This window comes from Ovis canadensis, chromosome 11 (assembly GCF_042477335.2).
Source record: "Ovis canadensis isolate MfBH-ARS-UI-01 breed Bighorn chromosome 11, ARS-UI_OviCan_v2, whole genome shotgun sequence".
NCBI lineage: Eukaryota > Metazoa > Chordata > Mammalia > Artiodactyla > Bovidae > Ovis > Ovis canadensis.
The window spans coordinates 59,530,704-59,551,444 of NC_091255.1; the positions used below are offsets into that span (position 1 = coordinate 59,530,704).

The 20,741-nt window shown below is 59.0% G+C and overlaps 2 protein-coding genes across 4 annotated transcripts in view; one reads left to right on the forward strand and one right to left on the reverse strand.

Annotated features, from left to right (window-relative positions):
* Positions 1 to 18,582, reverse strand: part of BAHCC1 (BAH domain and coiled-coil containing 1) — a 56,682-nt gene extending 38,100 nt beyond the window's left edge. For 2 of the 3 annotated variants that reach the window (XM_069543789.1, XM_069543790.1), the window contains exon 1: positions 18,295 to 18,557. In XM_069543789.1, the coding sequence (XP_069399890.1) occupies positions 18,295 to 18,472 (178 nt within the window). In that variant the 5' untranslated portion in view covers positions 18,473 to 18,557. Of the gene's footprint in view, positions 1 to 18,294 lie in introns of all 3 variants that reach the window. The other variant, XM_069543791.1, reaches the window with a different exon arrangement.
* Positions 17,033 to 20,406, forward strand: LOC138415331 (collagen alpha-1(XVII) chain-like). Its single transcript, XM_069543792.1, has 2 exons — positions 17,033 to 18,718; positions 19,401 to 20,406. Exons 1-2 carry the CDS (start codon positions 18,471 to 18,473, stop codon positions 19,579 to 19,581), a joined length of 429 nt encoding a protein of 142 aa, XP_069399893.1. The 5' UTR covers positions 17,033 to 18,470; the 3' UTR covers positions 19,582 to 20,406.
* Positions 20,407 to 20,741: the final 335 nt, after the last annotated feature.

The window sequence follows — 20,741 nt, forward strand, 5'->3', positions numbered from 1 at the left end:
AGGGGCTGCCCCACCAGGACCCTGGCAGCTCCCCTCCACTTCCCTTCACTCCCATTCGAGGATGAGACTTGTGGATGAGAAAGGCCTCTCCCAGGAACCAGCCTCAGCGGAAGGGTCTGTGAGTGCTGGCCGGGTGCTAGGGTGTGAGCTGACCTCTGTGGTGGCTATCAGGCCAAAGGGAGACCCTGAAAGGACCAGAGGACCCAGGGGCAGGGGGCGAAGGTGTCCAAGAGCCAGGGACTTCCCAGACCGCAGGGCTGGGACTGCCATGGGCCCTGGCCAGACCACAGGCACGTCCAGCCAGAGGAGGAGACTCTGGGCTGGGAAGGGAAGTGCTGGCCTCCCGGGCGGGCGCGCAGAGCAGGCAGGAGATGGAGGGCGGTTCCTGCTGGGCTCCAGGGACCCTGGGGGGGGCCATGCTTGTGGGATGAGTGAGGCCTCTTCCTGCCTCGCCCAGGCCCACCCCATGTCCCCCAGGCCTTCCCACCCCCGCACCCTCCCAGGGAAGTCCCTCCGCCCTGCTCTTCCTGGGGACAGTGGGAAGCAACCGAGTCCAGAAGTCGGTCTGGATAAAGGATTTCTCTGGGAGCTTGGCCTGAGAACCTTGCGTTCTCCCACAGCCCAGCGGGTGGGGGCGGTGGGTGGGCCTGAGGCTGGGCGGGAGGAGTGGCCTGGTATCCCATAGGGCCCCTCCAGTCTGGATGCAGGGAAACTGAGGCTCAGAGGTGGGCCCCCTCACAGGGTCTCCCGCACCCGGGCACCCTGGAGGGGCAAGTGGGGAGCATCCCTGAGGCCGAGAGGGGGATGTTCGACTAGTCTTCTAAGCTGGAACTGGGTTGGGGTGAGGGAGACGTGGGACTTCCTGTCACCCTCCCCCAGGAGACTGGCCCTGGCCCTGGCTGGGCACTCTTAAGGGTGCCTGTTTTGACACCATCCCAGAAGGGGATGTCCCACTGCGTGGGCGCTTTGGCGGGGAGAGGCACTGCAGCTCAGCAGCCCTGGTCCCAGCTCCACGGGGCAGGGGACACACCGACAGGCTGGGCTTCCTGCTGTGCGCCCACCTTGTCTAGGCCAGCCACTCTCCCAATTTGGGGGACCCTCTTGGAGCCTTTCTTGAGTCCATAAGGAAGGAACCCTTGCTCCTGAGTGTGGGAAGTGAGTGGCTGGGACGGCAGTCCAGTCTTGCCCTTTGACTTCGGTCCAAGGTTCCCCAGGGCCCTCCTTTGCTCCAAGCCTTTTGGGGATGCCCCTGCTTCTCCATCTTCCCCAGCCTTGTGGGCGGTTTGCAGCCCCAGTGTCCGGCCTCAGGCCGGACCATTTATCTCGGGGGCGGAGGGTGTCTTTTCCCTCCTTTTTCCTTTCACATTGAAAACGGAAGAGCCTTATCACATAAATATTATGTCTTTATATCTCCACTGTAAGACATTCAAATGACAGATACAACAAGGAAGGAAACAGAGATATCAGGGACCCCGCTGCTCTGGGACACAGCAACACACATTCCAGGGACCACTTTTCAGGCACTCGCCCTGGTGGGCCACCTGAAGGTTCCCAGGTGTCCTCTCCTAAGGCCCCAGCCCACAGCAGCAGGTCCCGCCAGGGGCTCTCATACTCCCTGACTGGCAGGCCAGCCCTGGGAGATGGGCGCTGGGCAGCTGCAAAGCCAACTTCCCTCATGGGCCCCCCAGCCCGGGCCCTGCTCAGTTGGTGGGTTCCATGAGCCTTGCTCCAAAAGGGTCAGCCTCCTCCTGCTGTCCTGGGCTAGAAATCTGCAAGCTGCCGCAGGTCCTACAGGCTTGGCCAGGTGGGCACTGCCATGATGGGTGTCAGGGAGGGGATGGCTGGCACCCAGAGCCTCCCCCACCCCATCTGACCCCTGACACTCAGACAGAGCATTCATGCTCCCATGTCACTTCCACCTCCAAGGACTTTGGCCATGGCCCTGTGCCCAGCCAGCAGAGGCATGGGCAGACCTGGCTGCCACCTCCCAGCCCCCGCCCGCCGACCAGTAGCCAGTCCCAGACAGAGCTTGAGCAGAGGCGGCCTGGGCCCCGGCCAGGGCTGAAGCTGCACAGCCAAGTCTGGCCGGGAACTGGGCTGGAGACTTCTTTCTTCTTGGCAAGGTCCTTGCCCACGGAGTGTTGTGGTTAGCAACCCGGGAGGGGACAGTGGGAGCCCCAAGCAGCAGGAAGGGCCAGAGGGGCTTTCGGCTCAGAGCCCCCCAGGGGCTAGGAGCCCTAACCCTGGCACTGTCTGCCCTAGCCCTTCTCACAGCCTTGTATTAATGCAGGTCACTGTGATCCCAGGTGGCCGGCCCACCGCGGGACTGATGAAGGGGTAGGCATCATCACTGTTGGCCCCGCAGCCTCTGGGGTTTGGATGTGGCCTGTCCAGGGAGCATGGTCACGGTGGCCAGTGCTCTGCGTCCTCTAGGGGCTCACAACAGAGCCATCTGGCCAAGTTGAACATCATCTCAGGACTAAGACCTGAACAGGGCCACTGAGGCAGACGGTTCTGTAACCACACACCAGCCCCCAGCCCGCCGTCCCCACTGCCCGGCCGGCCCAGGCCAAGGTCTGCAGCCCCAGACACAGGGCTCCAGCCCCGATTCCAGCGCCGCCTCAGCTCTGCCTGGGACACCACGGAGGCCTGGCCCGGGTGCCGGGCTGGCTGAGAAAACCACTCCGGAAGCCAGAATGCCCGGGAGGGCTGGTTGACACCCCTCACCCCCCGCCATGGCCCAGTTCCTCAGGCCCGGCCCTCACCCCCGGAGGCCTACTCGTTCCCACGCCCCGAGGCCCAGACAACCTGGACCGGGAGACAGACCGTACCTGGGCCCTGGCCGTGTGGCGACTTCCAGCTGCTCCAGCTGGACAGGGCTGGGCCGGAATCCCCTGAATGCCTAGCCTGCGCTCATAGGACCATTCTGTGCTGGCCATGCCCGAGGCTGCCCCACATGCCCCCAGGCGAAACCAGGGGGAAGGGGCCTTCCTCTGCCAACCTGTTTGCCAGGCCCACCTGCTGCAGCCAAGACGTTCAACAGAAGTTGGGCAGGCCAGAGGGGTGCTGAGGGGGCCCCTGCCGTGGAGTCCAGGGGTGCCCCAAGGAGCTTCCAGTCCAGGGAGTGTCTGATGGGCAGCAAAGTCACCAGAGTTCAAAGTGCTGGCACTCCAGAGGCTGGCCCTGGGGGCCTAGAAGACCTAGGGCCTGCCCACCTCCTCTGCCTCCAGCCTCTACCTCCCCATCAGCCAGCAGGATGGAGGGACAGACATAGAAGGGCCTAGGAGAGCGCGGGAGCGGGAGTGGGCACCCGGAGTACAGCATGGGAGCATTTGTTTTGACTTAAGTGAGCTACCTTTTCTGGAAACGGTGAAATGGGTTGTAAAAAAGCACACATACAAAAGGCCTCCCTGTGATGGCTGGCGGCAGCTCCTGAGAGTCAAGCCCTTTCCAGCTCCCCTGCCACTGCTGGAGGCACAGCTGATGGGCCGCTGGCACGAGGCTCCCCAGGGGTGCTGTGTCTGGCGGCTGCACCCGCCCGCTACCCAGACCCGCTCCCGCCCTGTGGCTCACACCTGCTCAAGGCACCCCACCGCCCCCAGCCCCCGGCAGAGCCTGCCTGGGTGCTGGGGACATCCAGCTCCCCTGGGGCCATCCCTGGGTCTCCCCCAGGACCTCAGGGGCAGCTGAGACACTGCCGCAACAGGTGGCCTGCCTGGGAGGCCAAAGTGCCCCTCGGGTGCTAGGCCAGGCCCCGCCAAGGGAGTCAACTGGAGAGGAGGCGGCAGGAAGGGTAACAGCCCACCACGTGGACTGTTCACATTCCTCTCATTCCAGGAGAGGGAAGGGGAGGGTGGATGTCCATCCCGGGTGTCCGCGTGGACAGAGGTGGCGAGACCTCGGTCCAGCCTGCCTGCAGGCGGGTAGGCGTCCATCTGTCTGGCCACCCAGGAGAAGAAAGTGGGGAGAGAGACAGGACTGGGGATACCAGGCCCAGGTGGGAGGGGCTGCTCTGGACTGCCCCACCGGAAACCCAAATTGCGCAGAGCAGGGGCCGGGCTGTAGAGGCTACGCTGCACTGCCGGCCACCAGATCCGCTCTGGGTGCACACGTGTTCCGGGCTTAATTGCTGATGTCACCAGGGACACTCCCCACTGGGCTGGAATCCATCAGTGGCCCAGGCATGAGATAATATATGTGTGTGTGTATGTGTGCACGTGGGCATAGCAGGCAGTGAAGTGAGTATGTGGGCACTCAGGGTGTGTCGGCCTGTGTGCATGGCTGAGAGTGCATATGGGCAATGGTCACGCACACAGGCTACAGATGTGCATGGAGGTCTGGGGCCAGGGCTCTGAGTGTGCGCTCAGGACATGGGTGTACACACCTGGCTCTGAGTGTGTGCGAGGTGGTGACTTGTTCCCATGTGAGGGACTCACACACAGGCCGGGCCAGCCCTCAGGGACGCTGCTTCCCAGGGCCACACCTCCACCAAACCAGTCTCCTTACTGGCCCAGACTCTGAAAAAGGCTCCCAGCCTTGGATTCTATGCGACGCCCATGGTGGCATGTGAGAGACGCCAGGACGCCCCTCTCCTTCTCCACCATGGGGGGGGGGTGCTCATCCAGCTTACTCGTGGTGGAAGGGCAACTCAAGCCTTAAGCCTGTACCAAACTGTGGTCCCAAGACCCCCGACTCCCTGCTGGCTGGGAGTTGGCCCCCTCACCAGCCCAGCGACTCAACCCATAGCCACCTGAACCTGAAAGTGAATCCAGCAGTGGTATGGGTTCTGGGGGCAGCAGGCAGGTTGCGTGGCCATCTTCCCGCAGACACCCAATCCCTTTACAGTGAAGAAGCAGCTCAGAAGCCCCCTCGGATCTGAGACCCCCTCCCAACAGGGCTGGTCTTACTGACAGGCTCTTCAGAACGCAGAAACTGTCGGGATCTGGAGCACTCCCCTCTGTCCTCGAATCGGGGGCCTCCTGTCTGGCTCCCCTCACTTGCTGGGTCTCAACAGACACAAAACCTGCCCTGCTTTCGGCCATCCTCTGCTGCCCCAGCCCGAGTCCCTGAGGACGCCATCCAATGACCCCAGCTGCCGTCCACAGCCCCGCGATGATGCAGGGACCAGAAGAGGATGCAAGACAGGCCTACGGAGGGAGGGAGGAAGGACAGGAGAGAAGGAAGAGGCTGGAGGCAGGAAGAGAGACAGCTGCAGCAGTGGGAGAGGGGTGCTGGTGGGAGGCGGCATGTGGGGGCCAGCCCCGCCCTGAGATGTGGGAGCAGCCCCAGTGAGGGGTGTCTGCCAGAACACACAGGCGTCACATGGGAAGCCCCTCTCCGCTGGTCCAGGAGAACCTTCCAGAAGACCCGGTTGGCCCAAAGGCAGCATCTCTCAGGCCATAATAGGAGAACTCTGTGGTTGCTGAGCCACCAGGCCCACAAGTGTAGAGGCAATGATGACGGGGGACAGGCCCAACCACCAACAGCCCAGAACTAATAAAAGAAAAGGAAAACCGGATATAAGTCTGGTTCTTATTAAAAGGGTAAATTTAGCTTTTTGGCTGGAGGGGGAGGGGGGCGGCCAACACTCCCCCCTGGGGCCGCCCTCGAACTCTGGCTGAGAGAGTGACTCAGAGGGTTGCCCCCCCTCCTCCTGTTCTTCGCACCTTCTGGGGTCTCCGCCTTGCTTCCCTCTCACATCCTCCCTGGCAAGCGGCCAGCACTCCCCCTCCAGGACACCTCTGAAGGCCAGGGGGCGGCGGTGTGGGGAGGTGACCAGCGCCACCCCCTCCAAACCCCGCCAGCCAGAGAAGGAGCCTCAGCCAAAGCATCACACCAAGTTGAAATAAGCCAGCTGCAAAGAGATGAATGCCCTAGGGGCTGCAGTCCAGCGTGGACATCGGGGTGTGCACACACACACACACACACACACCTGAGCCCCTGGACAGGGTCATAGGGGTCCACCCTGTTCTTCTACACTTCATCCGCTGGACCCCGGCACTCAGCACCTCAAGCTGGTCTGGGACACCCCTGTCTCAGCTGTGAGCAGGCAGGGCAAGAGGGAGCAGAGGGCGGGGTTGGGGGCAGGGCTGTGCCTCTCCAGGCAGAGACCTCCATGGAGCCCACGTTCTTGAATTTCTGATGGGCCACCCTCTGCAGCCCATCCCTGCCTTCTGAGACTCGCAGTAGACCTGGCTTCCCCACCAGACTCTAACGTCCGTGACCAGAAGCAAGAAAAGGCCTAGCACTGGGGCTGGGGCTGCTCCTGGCTCCTGGCAAGAGGAGCACTGTGGGGGGACAGCTCGCTGGGGAGCAGGATCCCCCACAATGTGTTCCCGGGGGCAGCGCTACCCGCCCCACATGAGAAGGGAGATGGGGCAGAGGGCAGGGTGCACCCAGGGCTCTGTATCCTTGTAGCTTCTTCTAACAGCGCTGCTCTGACAAACCACCCCACTCCCTTCAAAGTACAGAGATAAAGTATTTTAATTTCTAAAGATGGTGAGTGTAAGTAGAGAGAAAACCTCAATTCTCTGACGTACAACTACAATATTTCTGGGAACTGTCAAAATGAGCAGGGCAAGGAGAGCTGTTTCTGGAGTGGAGAAGGGCATCCCACTGATCGAGGGTCCCAAATAGGGATGGAGTGCCAGCCAGCCCTGGGGAGCTGGTAGGGGAAACAGGCTCAGGGCAGCTCCGCAGGAGCTCCCAACAGAGAGAAGATCCCTGGCACATGCAGCTAGCCCACAGCCTGTGCACCCAGCCCTACTGCAGGGCGTGCTGGGGCAGGGGGTAGGGGGGCTCAGGCAGAGAGCCAGCCTTGGATCTCCAGCCCAGAAGCCTGAGCTCCTGTCTCCCGATACGACCACAGGGCAAGCAAGTTGGCTTGCTGAGTCTCCACCACCTGGATCCCACCTGTTTCAGGGGCAGGAGACAGCAGGAAACTCAGCCCTGAGACTGAGGACTGACTCCCTCACCCGATTCACACGCTGGGCTTGAAGCAAGTGTCTTTGGCAAAGGCTCTGCTGCCAGAGCAGAGGAGGGGGCTCTGTGCTGGGCTGCCCGAGTGGCACAAAGTCTTCAAAGGGTGCCCCTCACCCCAGTCTAGAGACCACAAGATGCACCATGACCCTCCTAGCCACCTAGTCCAGCAGCTGGTACCTGGGCCAGCTGCCCACTCCCCAGGAGGGCCCAGGGCATGGTTGGGCTGCCCTGAACCTCCATCGGCTCCAGGTAGTCCAGGGCGAGTGCCCAGGGAAGCTCGGAGCACCTGCTGACCTCGCTAAGGCAGGCAACTGATGTGGGAATACGGGGAGAAAGTGCTGCCCAGACCGGACAGCATGAACATCCTTGTCACCCAAGCCACAGCCTGGGTCCGGAGTTCTGGCCGGAGAACGAAATTCTAACCCAGCTCATTCATTAGACAGTCACTGAGCAGCCGTGGTGACCTACCCTCACCCTGGCACCCAAGGAAGCCACAGGCTGCCCAGGCACCCGGGCCTTCAACAATGGCCCCCAGGCCTCTTGGTGACCCACACTGGCCTCACGGCTGCTTGGGACCATCTCACTGGCCTGTATCTTGGAGCAGACGTTCGACAGGTAGAAAGACGCTGCTGCTTGTGTGCACCTTCCAACTTTTCTTGATTTTACCTGTATTCACACTTGTTAAGGGCTTTTTAAGAGTTTGCCTAAAGATGCATTACAATTTAATTGAGCTTTAATTTTTATATTAATTTAAAACAAATTAAAAGCTTATTTTTAGGAGACCCAAAGGGATGCAAAATGTCTTGAAAAAGGGACTGGCTTCAGGCAAACTGCCCCAAGTGACCCGCTGGCCAGGCATGTGGCAGGTCAGCTGGACAGGGCAGCTGCCCCATCGGATAGACTAGGACGTCCTGGGGGACCCCAGGTCCAGCTCCTTCACCTGCATCCTGTGTAGGGCAAGGAGGGCTGTGCCCACGAGCCAGGGACAGAGGGATCTGGTGGCACCCTTCCGTGTGGCGCTGCCAAGGCCAGGAGGCTCCACGGGCAGGAGCCCAGTCCTGTCCTCACTGCACCCGTGTCCGAGCCTGGGTCCTGAATCCTGCCTGCCGGCCGCCAGGACCATATAGGGGGTGATGAGAGTAGGCATCAGGGCCCGTGCCCCACCGAGTGAGAGCTGCAGGGACATGAGCGCTGCCTGGGCAAGGAGAAGCGACCAGGATCTGGAGTGGCAGGGCTTGTGGGAAAGAGCCTCCAGGAGACGTGCAGGCAGTGGGTCCCACTAACTGCCAGCAGCCCCAAGCAGCCATGCACTCCTGCCAGGCTGGGCGCTGAGGCTGAGAACCTGGAGCAGCTCCTAGGCCTCCTTGTGCATAAATGCTAGAGAACACAGTGGTGCAGCGTGGGGGCCCCACCCGGCTATGCAACGCTCGGGTGCCCACAGCCCCTCGCCGCCACACCTGCCGGCCAGGGAGGCGCACAGAGCAGAGGGTGAGGGGCCACAGCCCTGCTCCCTCGTCTCTCCTGAGCCCTTATTTTTCTTTTGTTGGTTGACCCCCAGTTCTTGCCTACTCGGTCACCCAAACAGCCACCATAGAGGGGAGCGGAGGGGGCAGCTCTCCCAGCATGTGTCCTTCCTTGCCCCCCAGGCCCTAGGGCCCAGGTGAGGCCACTGGCTTCTACCCTCTGATCCATCGTAGGTGCCCCATCACACACAGAATCTCCTGCTGATGGTGAGAGCCACCTGCAGAGGGTGCCAGGGACAGTCAAGAGACAGACAGGAAGCGGCCCCACTTGGTGCCCAGCTTTTGCTCCATCAGGTCCCTCCTTTACTGGAGTGGGATGGGGCAGGGGAGTCTCTGCAGGGACAGTCCCCATCCTGAGCCTTGTTCCATCCCCACCGGCCCCTTCTCTCCACAGCCCGACCTCACATGTGCACCCAGGGGCCAGCCCTGGTGCCATACAGATGACGCCAGGCTGTACTGCCCAGTGGACCACTCCCTGCCACGCTCTCGCCCCCTGCCATCGAGTATGGCGCTAAGAAGGAGGAGACTGACCTTTCTGCCAATCTGTTTGGCTCTGACACCTTTTTAAAACACAGTCTGGGAGCCTCTGAAGATGACAAAAGATGCTTCTGGAAGGTGAGGAGATGCTGAGCTGATCCCTGCGAGGTGGCCACACAGGCTGGAGACGCTGCCAGCATGATTGTCTACCATGTGTGGTCAGGTATGGGGCGGTTTTTAGGTTAGAGACAAGGGCCAATCCAGACCCCTGTGTTTCCTGCCCTTCTCTTTCTAACGAGGTTCTCCCAGAGCATTATCTTCTCGATTTTCCAGTGTGGCGGCACACTGGTAGGAGAAAAACCGAACAGCCCCCTCTCCATGTCTAAAGACATGCGCGTGCTTTGCCTCAGTGTGCACGGACACGCATATCCCCTCTTGCCCCAGCCATCCTGCAGGGAGGGAGGCCCGTGACAGCCACGCCCAGCTCCGGGGAAACAGAGGGATGGAAGGCAGAGACACCAAGCCTCGGGACCCTGCCGCCCCTCAGAGAAGGTGGATCCGTGTGGTGGAGGATGGGGCTGCCGCAAGCCCTGGTGAGAGAGACTGCCGAGGGCGGTCAGGGCCAGAGGTCACGGGGATCTGAGCATTGGTGACTGTGGGGGCTGCCCAGGTGGGAAGATTCCAAGAGAGGCAGGGGAATGGGACAGAGAAGGTACTTGAGGCAGCAAAGAGGGGTGCAGAGGTGGCCGGAGCCTGTGGGTGGCTGGGCATAGATGCTGAGTACTGGGAACGCTTGGGGACAATGGAATGACGAGAGTAGGGGGTGGGAGCTGACCTAAGGTGTGTGGGGGGGTGGTGTTGGGGAAGGGAGACCTTGAGGGAAAGAGAAACAGGGCTGAAGGCTCACACAGGCTTGGGACTGACTTGCAAGTCGAGAAAGGGCAGGGAAGCTGACTAGCACCTCCTAGAGGAACTGGGCGTGGGCTCACCAGAGACATGACTGCCGACCGAGGTCCGTCTAGTCAAGGCTATGGTTTTTCCAGGAGCCATGTATGGATGTGAGAGTTGGACTATAAAGAAGGCTGAGAGCCGAAGAACTGATGCTTTTGAACTGTAGTGTTGGAGAAGACTGGTGAGAGTCCCTTGGACTGCAAGGAGATCCAACCAGTCCCTCCTAAAGGAAATCTGTCCTGAATATTCACTGGAAGGACTGATGCTGAAGCAGAAACTCCAATACTTTGGCTACCTGATGCGAAGAACTGACTCCTTGGAAAAGATCCTGACGGTGGGAAAGATTGAAGGCGGGAGGAAAAGGGGACGACAGAGGAGGAGATGGTTGGATGGCATCACCGACTCAATGGACATGAGTTTGAGCAAACTTTGGGAGTTGGTGATAGACAGGGAAGCCTGGCGTGCTGCAGTCCATGGGGTGGCAAAGAATCGGACATGACTGAGTGACAGAAATGAACGGAACAGATTCACTGGAAGAAGCCTGGGGCAGGTGCTGGGAAAGGACCAGCTCCAGTTCAGTGGAAACCAAAAGATGGGTTCCATGGTGACAGAGGGAAGGAGGGGGCTGAAGCAGGGGCAGGCAGCTCACCAGCACCAACCCCGGCACGCCGGGCTCTGAGTCTGTCAACCAAGGTCACTGGGGACCTTTAGGCTCCACCTCCGGCAGCTGGCCAGGAGCTGCAGGATGGAGCAGGAGGTGGGAAGTGGAGACAGACCAGAACACACATTCTGATCACTGGGCCCGCTGGCTACCCCCCAGGCCAACTGGGACGTGATTCCTTGAAGGCCCATTGAGTCTGTGTATGAGTGTGAGCACATGTGAGTGTAACGACATACCTCAGGGTATGAGCACACGTGATCAGGCGTGCTGAGTGCCCATGCATGTGTGAGCTCGGCCAGTTAATGTGCTTGCAAGCCTGTCGGGACGACGACAGGGTCTGTGCCTCTGCCCCCAAAGGGGACACAAGCAGGGCCAGGCAGCAAGCCTGGTGCTAAGTTGGAGCCTGCCACATGGAGCTGCCCTGAGATGCTGGTGGAGAGCAGCCTGGAAGTGCAGCTCCTTCCCCACCCCCATCAGCACATCCCCACCCTGGGTCCCACCCCTAGAGTCTCATCCCACTGTCCCCAACCTGCCTTCTTTTCACCCCCATCCAGCTGGGCTCCCAGCACACCTGCCTTGAGGGGAGGGGGCCCTCCCTGGCCTGGCTGTGTGATATTAGGGCCATGGTGTCCTCCCCAGAGCTGCCTTTGAGAACAAAGTCCCAAGGAAGAGAGGCCCTGGCTTCCCTGAAGGAGGAGCACAGGGATAGAGCCAAGACTGCCTCTTCTCAAGGAGATGGCAGAGGGTGGTTTAGTCCATAAACCACCACTTAAATGTGGCTGATGATTCTCTCTCACTTGGCGGGGTGCCCCAAGAAGACAGCCCCAGGCCACCCTGGGGGACCCCAGTCTGCCGCGCAGGGGCCTCTCTCGGCAGCACAGGCATCCTCTGCCCCTCCCCTGCATTTCTGGTAATTTCTACTGGAAACCAAGTCCCTGCACTTGGATGAACAGGACTGCTGTAACTTTCCCTTCTGTTCCAGGCACACAGTGGGTCCCCCTTCCCCAGTGTCAAACATCTTTGGATCTAAAGACACTGGACTCTTTGTTGGGGGCCCTGGGGAGGCAGCGAGGGGGCAGGGAACCCAACCCACCTGTTCATTCCCTCCTCCTCCTCCACCCGGGCTCTAGGTCAGTATGAAAAGAAAAAAAAAAAAAGCTTCCTGGCTTATCCAATCTGGAACCTAATCGTCTGGACAGCTGCAGCAGCCCTCGGATGCCAGCCCGGCTGGCTCCCTGCTTGGGCACTGGATGCCTCCCCGCCAGGCCCTCGGCCTGCTGCAAACCCACTCCAAGCCCCTATGTGGGGCTGGGGCAACTCCCACCCTGCGCCCCCCTCTTTCCAATCCCACACCCAGTTCCCGACTGGTCCCCATCCTCTGGTGGCAGCTGCTGGCAGGGCCACGGGAGGCAGTAATATTATATATTACAACAAACAGGGGCGGCCCACTGACAAATAGGCCTGCGTGATCTAAACGGTATATTATCCCATAAAAACGTCAGCGGGCAGGGCGTCAAAGCCGAGATGGAGCAGCAGCCCCGGAGCACAGGCTGCAAGGCCCGAACCTTCCTTGGCACAGCCCGGAGCTGCAGGGATGTGTTCTAGACAGTGCATGCTGGTTGTGATCTTGTTGTTTGCTTTTAATCCTGAACCTTCGGTGGGAGAAAGAAGGCCCCAGAGGTTAATAGGGACCAAGGAACCCCGGGGGAGCCGTCCCCTGGCGGGTGAGGCAGGTGGAGCCCAGCAGTGCAAGGCACCTACTGCCAAACAGGGCAGGTGCCACACCCTGAAGCCCTGGCATCAGCTTGAGAGCTCTGGCACAAGGCCCAGCAAAGACCTCCGAGGATGGCCTTTCCAAGGGGTACCCACCTTTCCAAGAGGCCACTGGTAGTGGCCCGAGTGAGAACTTTCTCTGGATGGGTGATGACGGGCCCCCTTCCGAGGGGCTAAGGCAGCACCTCCACCCTGGGGGGATGGTTTCTAGTCATCAGAAGTCATCCAAGGCGGATGCTAGTCAATATGGCATTGACAGGGCTACTGCTGCCTGGTGACGTGAGGCTGGGAAGAGGGGCGACGCTCCAGAGGCTGTGCAGGATTTTCTTGTTGGACTCTCTAAGCAGAGATCAGCCCTGAGGCCACCCAGGTGGAGTCCCCAAATCCCTTCCATGCTGACCTCTGGCCAGAGTGTCCAGGGCCCCTCTGAGAAAGCCCTGTGCAAAGGGCTGAGATCAGGGCAACTGGTGGGAATCCCCCTGAGACTCTGGCCACGCCAATCAAGGCAGCTGCCTGCCCTGCTGCACAAAGTCCTTGGGATAGAGGGGCAGCTCCTATCTTTGGGGGCCTAGATATTTATGGTAGGGAAGAGGGCAGGCGGGGGTGGGGGGCCCAGAGGCCTCTTTCAGAAGAAAGGGCAAGGGGACCCTGGGGGTAGTGACCAAGGCCTCTTTCCACCCAGAAAGCACTCATTCCCAGTGGTACTGGCTGAACTCTATTTGAGCTTGGGAATTCCCAGCTTAGGGCCGGTCCCAGGCTCAGACCCTGGAGCTAGACCAGGGGCATTCTGGGAAGTGTAGTCCTTTGGGAGTTGAGAGGGCCTGCTGGGATTTCGGGGGGTGGGGTGGGCATCCCATCAAGAGCAAGCAAAAAAGCAGAGACAGCAAAGGAGATTACTCTGACCCTAATCCCAAGGTGGAAGTCTGACATTCCTGGGAAATGGCTGAACTTAAGACATCTGCCCTGAAAAGACACCAGCCAATATTGGATTCCAGCCTCAGATCACACCCTCAGTGGTTTCCCTGAACAAACTGTCTGGAGCTCTTATTTTGGTGAGGAGATCTGGGAACTCCCCAGAGAGGAAAGACCCGGCCTGAATTCCCCAATGCCTTTCTTCCTCTGGCAGCTGCCTCCAGACCGCAGGAGAGACAGGGGTGCTACCTGCCGTCCTCCCGGAGAGGCTGCAGCGCATCCCGCACACTCTCGCACATTATTTATGCTCACAGCCCGCGCTGATGACATATGTAAGTTGACAGCGAACATCCTATCAACTTGCTGGAGTGTATCTTGATTGTTAAAACACACTCTTAAAGGTGTACGATCATTTATCAAATTAAAATAGCGGCGCCTTGCCTGTCCCTTTTCTGCCTTCCCTGACCACTCCCCTGCAGCCTCCCTCCTTCTCCGGCCTCCTGGGCATCCTGCCCTTGTACCCAGGCCCTGCTCCTCTGGTGGGGTGGGGGGCGGAGAACCCTGCCCCTGCTTCCAGGGACCCAGACTCAGTACCCCCTCCCCATCCCACCCCAGGCCAGGGCAAGCCCACTAATCGCCAAGAAGTGACAAATGCCAGAAGCCCCACCAATTAAATCTAAACTCAAGCAAAGCTCAGTGGCCAGTAAATTATTATTTTTATTAGCTTGAACCAAGTTCCCGTAAGAGAGAAAGTCAACTTGCTCCCATGAATGGCTCTTGTATAATTTATTTAACTCTGTGCTCTTTGCCAAAGCCTGGAATATTTTTAGCTCGTTCTGTTGTTGGATTTGGCTTTTTTATGTGTGTTTCTGAGGGGTATTTTTAGCTCCCTCCATGTTATTCTAACAGCCTCCTGTGCGTTTTGTCCTGTCTGTGCGGGCTGTTGAACCCAGTCTCACAGCAGACGAGGGAGATTTCTAAGAATAAACGGGAGCATTTGGGGGTGATTTGGGATCCGCACAAGGCCACTCCCTGCCTCTATGGCTAATTTGCTTTAGTGCTCACGTGACCTGGATATTCCTATAGGAATATCCCTGTAGGAATAATCAGACATGGGGGCAGTACAAGCCCCACTGAGAAAAAACCCACATTCCAAAAATGGCTTCGTTGGGGTGGGTGAGGCGGCCGCAGCCTGGCCAGTCCACGCGGCCGCCGGATTCTGGGCTCCACAGGGCAGCCGTGGCTTTGATGTTTGCTTCTGCCACTTACAGAGCAGGACGGGTAGAGTCTTCGGAAAGTAACTCTTTTCACACCTACTTAATGTTGGTAACGGTTGCCGAAACACTCCATCGTGTCATTGAGTTAACGAGGTATTTACGAAATTGTATTTTTTTTCCTATACGAAAAAATATCACATGAGAAAGGAGGGGGATCCTTTGATGGGGTCTTTTCACACCAGGAAATTATCTTCCCCACCCCACCCCCCACTGCGTTTTTCTTTTTGAGATTGAGGATCAGAAGCACTTTTAGCAGGAGAGAAGTTTGTGGTTCTCCCACCAGAAGGAACCTGCCGCCCTGTATACTCCCAACAACAACCACAGGCCCAGGGCACCTGGCTTCCAGGCCAGACCATTTACACGCCAAAGAAGCCAAGAGAAGGGGTGGAGAGGAGAACCCACCCGCAGTCACATTGCTGAAACCTCCGCCTTGCTTGGGTGGAGACCCAGTGATTCTCCTTTGGCCCCAAGGGCAACACACAGAGAAGGATGAAGGGCAGTAGCTGTAGCTGACGGCTGGAAGAGGGGGCGGGGACCCGGCTTCTCCCGGGCAGGGCTGCCTCCTACTAGACGGGCTCCCTCCGAGGAGAGGCGCGATCCCCAATCGCTCCAGGCAGTAGCGCTGATGAAAAATCTTGGGTTGGTGTATTGTCGATTTTCATTCCCCCCGCCCTAGATTTCACAGCTTTGCCTCCGGACCATCTGTATTAGAGACAAAATCTAACACTGCACTAAAAATAATGATTCCAAACATTCTAATTGCACCTTTTGGTGACAAGGTTACTGGAACAGCACTTTACCATAAAACCCTACAGCCCAATGATAAAGCTATCCGCACTTTCATTTTTAGAAAAACAACGGGAGAAGCCCTGGAGCCCAACTTCCCAACGGGGTCCTTCAAGCTGACATTTTGAAAGCGCTGGGTGGGGGCAGCACTGGAGGAGTGCAGGGAGGGAGACCTTGGCCCAGGCTGGGGGTGGGCCAAGACGAGGAATCCTGAGGCCAGGGACTCGATCTCCGGTGGCTGGATCCTACTCCCATGTTAGAGCCGAACAAATAGGAAGAAGCTCGGTGCAATTTTCCTTTCAGCTGGATAGTCAGTGGAGGGAGGGGTGGGCTGGGCTGCTGCAGCCTGGCTTATGGACCTGAGGCCGTCACGGAAATGGGAAGAAAGTCCGCCAAACTGGCCATTTTGAAATCCGCACACGAGATGCAAAAAGAAAAAAAAAAATTTAACTTAATTATACTTTTTCCTTTTTAAACTAGATCATATATAGGTACAGACCAAAGCAAAGTAGTCTGAGGTATAATTCTTTTTTTTTTCTTTTAATTGATGTAGCTAAATTTTAAAACCAATACAAGATCCTGGTTTTCAGCAATTTCAAAAGCCTTTCAGCGGCAGATGTTTCTAGCTGGACGCCCTCTAGGCCAGCCTTCCCATCACAAATGGGTTGAACATCTCCAGGCACAATAGATCTCTCTGGTCCCCCAGGGAGGTAGAAGCAGCTTCCAGGAGCAGCAGACATGTGGGCCCCCAGTTGCCCCCTCTGAGGGTACCCTGGGGACCTCCAGTGAGCTCTAGAACACTCTGCATATGGGGGAGGTGAGTAGGGTTTGGGTCAAGGACACAGACCAGGCCAGCGCCCACCTGATTTCTCCAGTCCCTCCATGGCCTACGATCCAAGAACCACATGGTCAAACTTGGAATGAGCCAGACAATGCTTCGGGTCACCCAGACCCTGTTCCCACCTGGCCTGGTGGTGCCTGCATCTGGATATAAGAGCAGAAAGCAGAAATGGCGGCTGACCAGGATCTCGTGAGGGGTGTGGGCTGTTGAATAGGGACAAGGGAGGCAGCAGTGACTTAAACTGATGGGGAATCCAGCCTGGCCATGCCCCACCACCACCACCGCCCCAGCCCCCAGGAGGGCATGGCCCCAGCCTGCCTGTGCACTACTGGGACAGCCTTGGTGTCAGGGGCCCTTCTGAACCCTTGCTTCTGTTACCCTCCAGGCTAGAGGGCATGGCATACGGCATGACGGGGTGGGGGGGGGGCGGGGGGTGCATCCAGAAAGGACTAGGGACGCTGTGGCACTGTCTCTACCGCTACCAGCCCCCAACCACAGCCCCTCAGTGTGAGCTGAGCTGGGCAGGCAGCATCTCCAATGCAGGAGCAGGAGAGACAACCACAGGGACCGTAAGGACAGATATTTAAAATCACTGATTGCCCAGGCAAGTGCTTTTGCTCTTTTGAGTTATAAATCTATAAGAGGAAAGAAGCAAGGAAGAGGGAAGAGCGAGGCAGAGGAAAAACGCAGCCTTGCAGAAGGCTCACACTGGAAGAGGAAACGAGGGCGAAGTGCTGATTCCAGGAGAAGGCTGAGTCCAGCCCCTCCACTCCTAGCTTGCTCTAACTTTTTGAATCTCATGTGGTAAATGCTAAAAGCCCATTAGTAATTAAGCAATTTCTCGTTTTTTTTTCTTTTTAGGAAATTTATGTTTTTCTTTCTGACTGCCCTCCCTTCTGACATTTTCCCTTCTAGCCTGACTCTGCCATCCGTTTTAATCCACACACTAATTGTAATCCCATTAAAGCAGATATAATTTTATTAGTATTCACAGTTCATCAAGCTAGCAATAATAACTGTTACTGCCAAATTAACAACAACAACAAAAAAAGAGGCAAACAACATTTCTAATGTTTAAAACAAACTGTAAACAAAAGCAAGCCAACCTTCCAGGGTGACCAGCGGGTCCCCAAACGCGCAGCCACTCAGGCTTCCTGCAAGCTCAGCCGGCGCTGGCCAGTGACCTCCAGGGTCTCGGCGAGGTAGAGGCCCCTTTGCCACCCTCTGCCTGCCCCTGCTTCTCCTCTGACCTGGCTCGACAGTAGTATCGAAGCCACCCCAGAGGGGGACCGCTCTGGAGATCTGCGTCAGCTCTGCCAAGGAACAGCTCTCTCCCGGGAGAGGTCTGGAGTGCAGGGAGGCCCCAGCTCTCTTCTCTTGGAGCAAATCTGCGGCGAACTCGCCTGCACCGAAATCCGGCAGCGGCCCCCGCGCCGCCCCCAGCCGAGCCGGCGCCGGCGCTGCCCTCCCGCAGGCCGAGAGGCTGGGCCACGATCTGGCCACGCTTTGTCCGGCTTTAGCAGGATACCAGAGGCACTTGTTAAAGCAAATGCATCCCCTGCAAACCCATTCTCGCCCTGACACTTCAAGGCTTTATATAGAAACAGGATTTGCTCGTCTTACACCAGCAGTCCCTATTAACGCTCACCCCGCGCACACACCGCCCTAATCCGAGAGGCCGCGGCACTCCCCTCCCCAAGTCACAACAGCCGTTTTTGTTCCCGCAGAAAGTGGCCTCGTTGTCCCAGCCCCGGAATGTCTTAAGGATGTGAATGCAGAATGCAGAAATGAGGTTTCCGCGGAATTTAGTTCTTCGGCAGGAAGGGGTGGGGGAGGGTGCAGGGGAGGAAAGGCTTTATTTTTAGCCGGCTCCGGGGCTGCCCCTCCGAGACCCTGGGGGACCCCGGGGAAGGGCGCTCTAAACCGCGATGATCCGGCTCGGGGGGCCCCCGCAGGACGCGCGGGCCGCCACCGGTGCCGGAGCAGGGAAATGAAACCGAAGGCTTCTCCGCAAACGCTCGAAGAGAGGAGGGGCAGGCTCCCATCCGACCCTCGACCGTCCCCACCTCGCGGCAGGGTCTCCTCTCCCGCGCCCGCCCGGCCGGCACTGACCTGTGTGCGAAGCCATGGGCAGCGGCGATGGGAAGTACTTTCCGGGCTGGAAGTGAGCGGGGGGCTGCGCGGCGGGCCCGGGCGGGGCGAGGCGCGCGGCGGCGGCGGCGCTGCGGTGGCCCAGGCTTCCGCGCTCCGACAGCAGATGAGGCGGCGGTGCGAAGTCGCGGCCATCCATGCCGGGCCCCGGCCCCGGCCCGCCGCCGCCTCCCGGGAGCAGCACGGCCGGGGCCCGGGGGCGGCTCGGCGCGCGGGTGGCGCGCAGGCGGCGCGGAGGAGGCGGTGTCTGGGGTCACCGGCGGCGGCGGCGGCGGCGGGGCCGGTCAGCACGCGGGCGGACTGGGCTCCTCGGCGGGCGGCCGCGTGCCGAGCCGGCAGCCGCCGTGCGGATCCATAGTCTGCGGATGCAAGCAGAGGAGACTAGGTGACTTGGGGGTTCGGCTCGCCTGGGGGTCCCCGCCCCCACCCGCCAGCCTGCCACCCTTCCCACCCCGCCGGCCCGAGTCCCGCCAGGCCGGGCGGCCGGGCCCCGAGCGCCCAGCGCGTCTCCCCGCTGCACGCGCGCGCGTGGGCCACCCGGGTCGCCCCGATCCCCCCGCGCACACGCACCGTCCCTGCCACGCTCGGTCCGGAGGAGCCTGAGGGAACCCGGCCGTACTGCTCGCCGCTTCCCCTTCGCGGGCCCCTGCGGCGAGGGCACCGCGGCGAAAGGCTGCTGGCTCCGTTGGGTGATAAAAACCCAAATCTGCGAAGCCATCACGCATACACACACACACACACACACACACACACACACACACACACACACACACAGAGACACACACACGCACACCCTCTCCCCTCCCCCGCTGCCCAAAGGTGTCTCTGAGGAAAGGCCTGGGGTCCACGCTTTTTTCTTCTCTCTCCATTCCGAGGTCCAGCTTTTACTGCATTCTGCTTAACCGAATAACCATGCTAATTAAGCGAGTAATTTTATTGATTGTAACTCGAGTTTTTTTTTTTTATAACCTTCCTTTTCTCCCCTCTCCCATCCCCCCCCCCCATGCGTCTTTTGGTCCATTCTTTTGAACCCGCCGCTCCTCCCTCCCACCCCTGCCCCGCCACAGCCCTAACAGGACCAAGCCCCCACCCCGCAATGCCGAGCTTGGACCCCGGGCCAGCTCCCCGAGCCCCAGGGGCTCTACGTCCGCCGGCGGCGTCACCTGGGCCGCCACGCCGCAGTGCCCGGCCGGCCGTCCCGGAGCCGGGAGCTTCCTAGCGAGGCTCAATCACCCCGCCCCCCGGTGAAATTCGCCCAGGATCTTCCTCTGTGGATTGGGGCTTTGGTGGGGGCCTCTTTGAGAGTCAGAAATTGTTCTTCCTCAACGCTCCAAATCGGCCACGAATTTCTCCCTTCGGCGCCTGCCCCAGGTCGCCAGCTGAGCCGAGGCCGTTCTCCGCACGGCCCGGGGACGTGGGGTTTGCGACGCCGGGCTCGGCCTTAGGGCCGCGGACAACTGGCCCGGCCCAGGGCAACCTTCGCCAATGCCCAGGTCCCAGCGGACCCCTGGCCTCCCCTCGTCCACCTCCACCTCTCGGCTGAGCCATTTGTAATGTCCCCCACCTCCCTTCTCTTCCACCCCCACCCAAAGCGGAGAGTCCACTCCGAGGCGAAATTGGGGACAATTTCAGACGCTGAGTGTGAAACGACGACGCAAGCAACATAAACTGAACAGCTGTGCTCCCTCGTGGACCTCTTTCATTTTGCACATTTCTCATTTCCTCAATCTGCATTGTTTTAACGTTTGATATCACTTCGAACAAAAGGGAGATGGGCAGGCTCAACATTCTTAACTGTGAACTTTGCAGAAAGTCTTCGGATTTTTTAAAAAAGTCGTCCCACAGTGACAACAAAGCGATTAAGATGTTTTCCATTTTGTGAATACCATTTTAAATTACTATATTTAATGCTACAGGTTCTACACGTCTTATTTGCAGACTGTTTTGTGTTTGATTTAATCTATAACCAAAAACATAATGTATTAAGCGAATACATATTTGCTCAGCTGATAAGCTTTTTAATATTTATTCGGAGAGCTTTTGCATTGTAAATAAACGGGACCTACACAAAGAGTTCTCTTTGTCTCTCAACTTCCTACAAAGGGGTTTTGGGCTTCCTCTCCTCTAGGGATCCTCAGCTCTCTACCCCGGTCTAACAAATCACTCGGCTCGCCGCCGCTCGGGCCTACTGAGCGAACGCCTGGCCTCAGAACCCGGAGAGCGCCGGGCGAGGGGGCTGCCCGGGCTGGGGTCAGGGGAGGGAGGGGCTGCCCGCGCGGGGCTTAGGGCCTCCGGGCAGCACCGAGCTGCGAGCCGGGGGGCACGGGGCGGGACAAAGGGAAAGACGGAGGGGAGGGAGGTCGAGAACCTGCGGCTTCAAAGGCGCCGAAGGCCCGCGGCTGCGCGCA